Below are 6,130 nucleotides of genomic sequence, written 5' to 3' on the forward strand. Positions count from 1 at the left end.
AAGGGGATTATTGGCTAAATATTTTTTATTGTACTTGTAGGTTTACAAAGAAGATCTACCTCAGCTAAAGCAACAAAGTAAAGAGAAAAACCACGCAGTGCCATTCCTGAAGAGGGAGAAGGCTCCAGAGGACAGCCTGAAACTACAGTTCATACATGGGTAGGTAGCTGCCCTGGGGACCCTGAGTTTCTTCCTCTGTCCATGCCAAGCTGGTCATCAATCAGTCTTACTACCAGGCCAAAACGATCCTTCTTTTAAATGCTCCTCTCTCTAGGTAGTACCCATCCCCGCAGTGAGGTCTCAGCTGGCTCTGTCCAGCCTTCCAGGGCAGCACATATTTGACGTGGTTCAGTGCTACTCAGGGCTTTGCCACCACCATGTCCACATGGTCTAACCCCCAACCATGGTCTGGGTTTTCCTAGATCCACCCAAGGACAAGGAATTTCTTTAGATACTTTTTTGTTTTCCATGTGCACAAGACACCCGGGTATTTTCACTGTCAGCTTAAATGGCTGCGAAGATTAAAAATGTATCTGTTACAGTGTGAATACCTCAGTCACTTCAGTGTAGCCAATAGAACCCAGATGCTGTGCTTCACGTTCAGTGTTGTCAGCTTTGAAAACACAAGGATAATAACTATGTCTGTTATGATGCTGCTTTCCACCAATCATGGTTTAGGTAAACTTTTATATCCATTATAGTTATCCCTAAATTGTACTTAATCTATGTTGTGAAAGTCTTCACATACTTTATCATACCATCTATAAGAACATGAAGTCTAGGCATGGAAACCAGTGCTCAGTAGGACACATACATGTTCACAGTACACATGTGCAAATGTATACATATATATGTACATGCAAATACTAAGTAAAATGTAAAAAGAAAACAATCTAAGACAACATGGCTTGTCTGAAATGAGATATGTTCAGCATGTAAAATAAATTTTGGTTTTAAAGATGTGGCAGAAAAAAAGCAGACTATCTTACCAAAATGTTTGTACATGTTGATATGATGATTTAAATGCAATGAGTTAAAAGTTCTCAAAACAGGTTAATTTTTTTTTTTTTGAGATAAAGGCTTACTCTGTAGCCCAGACTTGAAGAAAAGTTGTGGAATTCTCCTGCCTCAGTGCCCTCCATGCTACGCAGTGAGAAAATGCTGTTAGTTATTTGGCTCACGTGTTTCTGTGGACAGTACTACTGTTAATCTTTTAAATTCAGTTATTACTGGGAAACTGAGCAAATCAAATATTTATAATACAATTTATATTGATGCATTTAATTGTTAAGAACAGAAAACTTTATTTGGACATTATTTTAGTAAGATGATGTGTATGTGTGTAGGTCAGAGGGCAATATCAGCTGTCTTCCCCAGCCGCTCTCCACGTTTGTGGCTCTCAACCTTCCTAAGGCTGCAACCCTTTAATACAGTTCCTCAAGTTGTGGTGACCCCAGTCACAACATTATTTCACTATCATTTCATAGCTATAATTTTGCTCCTGTTAGGAATCATAATGAGAATATTTTTTGAAGATAAAGGTTTGCCAAAGTGGTTACAACCCACAGGTTGAGAACTGCTGCTCCACATTATTTTTTGAAGAAGAGTCTCTTACTGAACCTGAAGTTTACTCCATACCTGTGCTGGCTAGCAGTGTCTGTGACCAGTGGCTGGGGTTCAAGCAGTGAGCCCTGACCACAGAACATAGCTTCTTACATGGGTGCTAGGAATCCAAATTGAGGAACTCACGCTTAAACAGCAAACATTGACTGATGGAGCCATCTACCCAGCCCATACAGCTTTTCAGTTCAGATATATGTATATATGTTATTTATGAATGAAATGTGGCAGAGTTTAGCACTAAGTCTAGTCCTACTTTTCAGCTATTTTTAAAAGATGAAGGCATTGAACTGATTCTCACAAATAAATAGAAAAAAAAACCCAAAATACAAATGTTTTCCAGTTCTCTAAACTCTCACTATGTTATAGGCTAAAAATAACATTTTGATTTTGATATCATAAAAATGCTAATTCATTGATATTATTCAATACAAGGTCTGTTTAATTCTGTTGAACAAAGACTTAGCACAAGGTTTACAAAAGGATGCACTGTCCAATAGTGAAGACTTATTCACCAGTTACTCACATTTCATCCCAGCAGTTACTCAGGAGGCAGAGGCAGACAGAGCTCTACAAATTTGAGGCCAGTCTACGTAGTTAAGTTCTGGGACATACACAGTGAGAAGGAAATAAAAGAGTAATTCCTAAGAAAAGGGAAAAATAGTTATTCAGTTTGGAGGGGTGGTTTTTTTTTTTTTTTTTTTTTTTTTTTTTTTTTTTTGTGCCCTGAAGGTACCATGCCCCAAAGTCACATAGCAGGTGGATGATGATGAAGGAGAGCCAGAGCCCCACTCTCTACATGTCACAAGGATTGGATTGCTGCTTTGTTGGCTTGGTTTGAAACAGAGTCTCATGTAACCCAAGCTGGCCTGAATCTTATATAGCCAAGGATGACCTTCTGATTTTTCTCCCTCTTCCTCCCAAGTGTTAGGACTGAAGGTGTACACTGCTAACTCCTAAGCAAGGATTGCTTTTAGCAAAGAATATAGTAGCTGAAGGTCTGCAAGTAGATTCTGTGACAATAATCAGTCTCCACGTGCCTCTACTTACACGGTTCACATCAGTGCAGTTGCTTTGTCTCAACAATTGCTGCTCTATTTGTGTGCCGTTCCTTCAACCCCTGTTCCTCTTGGACCTGTGCTTCAGTTACAGAGGATATGACTGTAGAAACAATCTGTTCTACACACAAGCTGGAGAAGTGGTGTACCATATTGCTGCAGTTGCTGTGGTGTACAACAGGCAGCAACATTCCCAGAGGCTATACCTGGGGCATGATGATGACATTCTCAGCCTGACCATCCATCCGGTGAAGGACTATGTGGCCACTGGACAGGTGTGTGCCTCTCCTCAATGACCAGAACCTAGCAAAAGAGAAAGAGTATTTAGTTTCTAATCCATTTTACCTGAAATAGGAAGAATGTCTTCGGTAGGAACAATCATAAGACATGAAGGTTCTGAGAACACCGAGGAGGAGGGCAAAAGTCATGACAGAATAGCAGCAAAGCATATACTTAAAGAGATGCCTTCAAAAGTCCCTTAACAGGGAGCTATGTGCAGGACAAGAATCTGCCAAAACCCAACTCAAGGTCACAATGAGCCTCTTAGAAGCTTTAATCCTGTTTCTTCATTTGGAAAATACTGGGCCAGACCAGGTTATTTCCAGTGATCTTCCTAGTTTACAAATAATGTATGTTGCTTTATTTCTGAGTTATGCTTGACCCTAAGAAGCCATGCTGTTCTCATTGCCATGAACGTATGGTTAACAGTATTCATCCTGTTACGTAGGTTGGAAGAGATGCTGCTGTTCATGTGTGGGACACTCAGACTCTAAAATGTTTGTCATTATTGAAAGGGCACCATCAGAGAGGAGTGTGCGCTCTGGATTTTTCAGGTAAGCTTTCACTAGTATCATAATATATGAGTCTATGGCTGATTAAAAACGAAAGAGCAGCCTCTTACTCATTTGAGTTCTATTTGTGGTGAGGTAAGCTCTTTGCATGCTGCCACCTCCCATGAGTCTGGAAGCCATATGTGAATACCTCACCAAGAGAATGTGGCACATCTTTTCTTTGTCACTTTTTTCCCCAATACTTTATTGTTTTAATAACCTTATATGCCAACAGAAGCCCCATTCCCTCCTCTCTTCCCAATCCTACCCTTATAAATCCCTCCCACCATTACCCTCCACCCCTTCTCAGAGAAGGGGAAGCCCCCTTTGGGTACCATCTCACCTTGAGACATCTAGTTCCATCAGGACTAGGCACATCTTCTCCCACTAAGGCCCAAACAGGCTATCCAGGTAGAGGGAAAGGGGATCCAAAGGCAGGGAATAGAGACTGGGACAGCCCCACTCCACTGGTTAGGAGAACCACATGAAGACCAAACTGCACATCTGCTACAAATATGTAGGGGACCTAGGTCCAGCCCCTGCATCTCTTTGGTTGGTGGTTTAGTCTCTGTGAAACCCCTGCACCCAGGTTAGGTCTTCTTGTAGTGTCCTTGTTCCCTCTGGCTCCCTCAATCCTCCCCCACCCCACAACTCTTCCACAGATACCTTGAGTTCTGCCTGATCTTTAGCTGTGGGTCTCTCTGCATCTGTTTTCATCTGCTGCTGGATGAAGTCTTTCAGGAGACAGTTATGCTAGGCTCCTGTCTGCAAGCATAGAAGAATATCATTAATAGTGTCAGAGCTTGGCTCCCTCACATGGGATTTAGGTCACAAGTTGGGACAGTCATGGGTTGGCTGTTCCCTCAGTATCTGCTTCATCTTTATTCCTGAACATCTTGTAGGCAGCACAGTTTTTAGGTTGAATGTCTTGTGGGTGGGTTGATGTCCTGCTCCCTCCATTGGAAGTCCTGTGGCTACAGGAGGTGGTCACTTCAGTCTCTATATCCCCAGCTGCTATAATAGACTCCCCATAGACTCCCTATGGCCTCCCCTGTCCCAGGCCTCTAGCTAGTCTCAGAAATGCCTCCCACCAATTTCCATTCCTTCTCCCAACCCTCTCCCACCCCACCCTCTTCCTGCACCTGATTGCTACCCAGTGCCCATCTCCCCCTCTCTCCCACCAAGTTTCTCTCCCCATCCACTTCTGATGACCATTTTGTTTCCCCTTCTGAGTGAAAACCACACATCCTTTTTTGGGCCTTCCTTATCACTCAATTTCTTTGGATCTGTGGATGATAGCTTTGTTATCCTGCACTTTATGGCTAATGTCCACTTGAGTACATTCCATTGATGTCTTTCTAGGTCTGGGTTACCTCACTCAGAATGATATTGTCAGTACTCTCCTAAGTCATCATCTGGAGTGCATATGAAGCTCCTCTGCATCTGCTTGAGTGATCTGAAGTCAGGAACAGCAGTCGCTACAGAAAGTCTTAACCGCAAGCATCTGGCAGTGATGAAAAGCATCACATTTAAGCCAGACATGTTGACTCTCACCTCTCACTACAGCCATTATGAGGCGTAGGCAGGGAGGCACTGGAAGCAAGGCCGCACTAGACAGTGAGTTCCGGGCCAGCCTGGAATGCAGTGTGGGACCCTCTCTAGAAAACAAAAATGAGATCAGTTCCACAGTTTGTCTCCAAATAAGTCGGAGCACATTGCTTCTGCCTTACACTATAAAAAGCTAGAATGGGGGCTACAGATCTGCAAAGTGCCACTTATAAAACTGGTTGGAAACAAGTTTCCTATTTGGAAAGAAGAATTTCCAAATTAAACTGTGAAGTCAACACTATAAGAACACTACTTGTAGATGCTGCTGTCTTTTGAGTGAATTTGCTTAAAGCTAGAATTATGTCAGGTAAGTCTATCACAGGGGCTAGAGAGATGACTCCATAGTTAAGAACTCTGGTTGTTATTTTGGAGGATTCTGGTTCAATCCCCAGCACCCACATGGCAGCTCATAGCTCTGTCTGTAACTCCAGTTCCATGGGATCCAACTCTTTTCTGGCCTTCACAGGTACCAGGCATGCACATGGTATGCACAAACACATAAGGGCAAAAGACCCACATGCATACAATAAAGAAATATTTTTTAAAGAAAGTATTATAGATGTTACTACCTAGACAATTTTAAACATTTCATTGTAGAAATTTGTAAATAGAAAAACAAATCCTAAGCTTTTAAAGTAAAATTGGTTGTATAATTTCCTTTTTGTAAGTAGCCTTCAGGTGTTTCACATGTACAATAGTGGTAACTAGATTCTAAGACTGCACAGTCTCTTCCTATTGTCCCTCCCTGTCTGTGCCTCACTTGCACCCTCTCCCCTGGTCATGCTGTTTTAATGCTCTGGGCCATGCCTTACTCAGAGAGCTCTTGGCCAGCAACAGCACTACAGTAAACAGAGAAAGTGAAAGATAGATGAGGAAAGAGAGGGAGGGGAAGGAAGAGGAAGAGAATGAGGAGTGAACATGCATTAGACAATCAGTGGTGGACTGAGAATGAGGAGTGAACATGCATTAGACAGTCAGTGGTGGACTGGACTTTCTTTCTTTTTTTTTTTTTTT

The 6,130-nt window shown here is 42.2% G+C and overlaps 1 protein-coding gene across 5 annotated transcripts in view; it reads left to right on the plus strand.

Annotated features, from left to right (window-relative positions):
* Positions 1-6,130, plus strand: part of Eml6 (EMAP like 6) — a 289,180-nt gene that overhangs the window by 206,317 nt on the left and 76,733 nt on the right. For all 5 annotated transcript variants that reach the window (XM_031337169.1, XM_031337170.1, XM_031337171.1 and 2 more), the window contains 3 exons: positions 41-159; positions 2,767-2,953; positions 3,406-3,511. In XM_031337169.1, coding sequence (XP_031193029.1) covers positions 41-159; positions 2,767-2,953; positions 3,406-3,511 — 412 coding nt within the window. The remainder of the gene's footprint in view (positions 1-40; positions 160-2,766; positions 2,954-3,405; positions 3,512-6,130) is intronic.

Source organism: Mastomys coucha, unplaced genomic scaffold (assembly GCF_008632895.1).
Source record: "Mastomys coucha isolate ucsf_1 unplaced genomic scaffold, UCSF_Mcou_1 pScaffold22, whole genome shotgun sequence".
Lineage (NCBI taxonomy): Eukaryota > Metazoa > Chordata > Mammalia > Rodentia > Muridae > Mastomys > Mastomys coucha.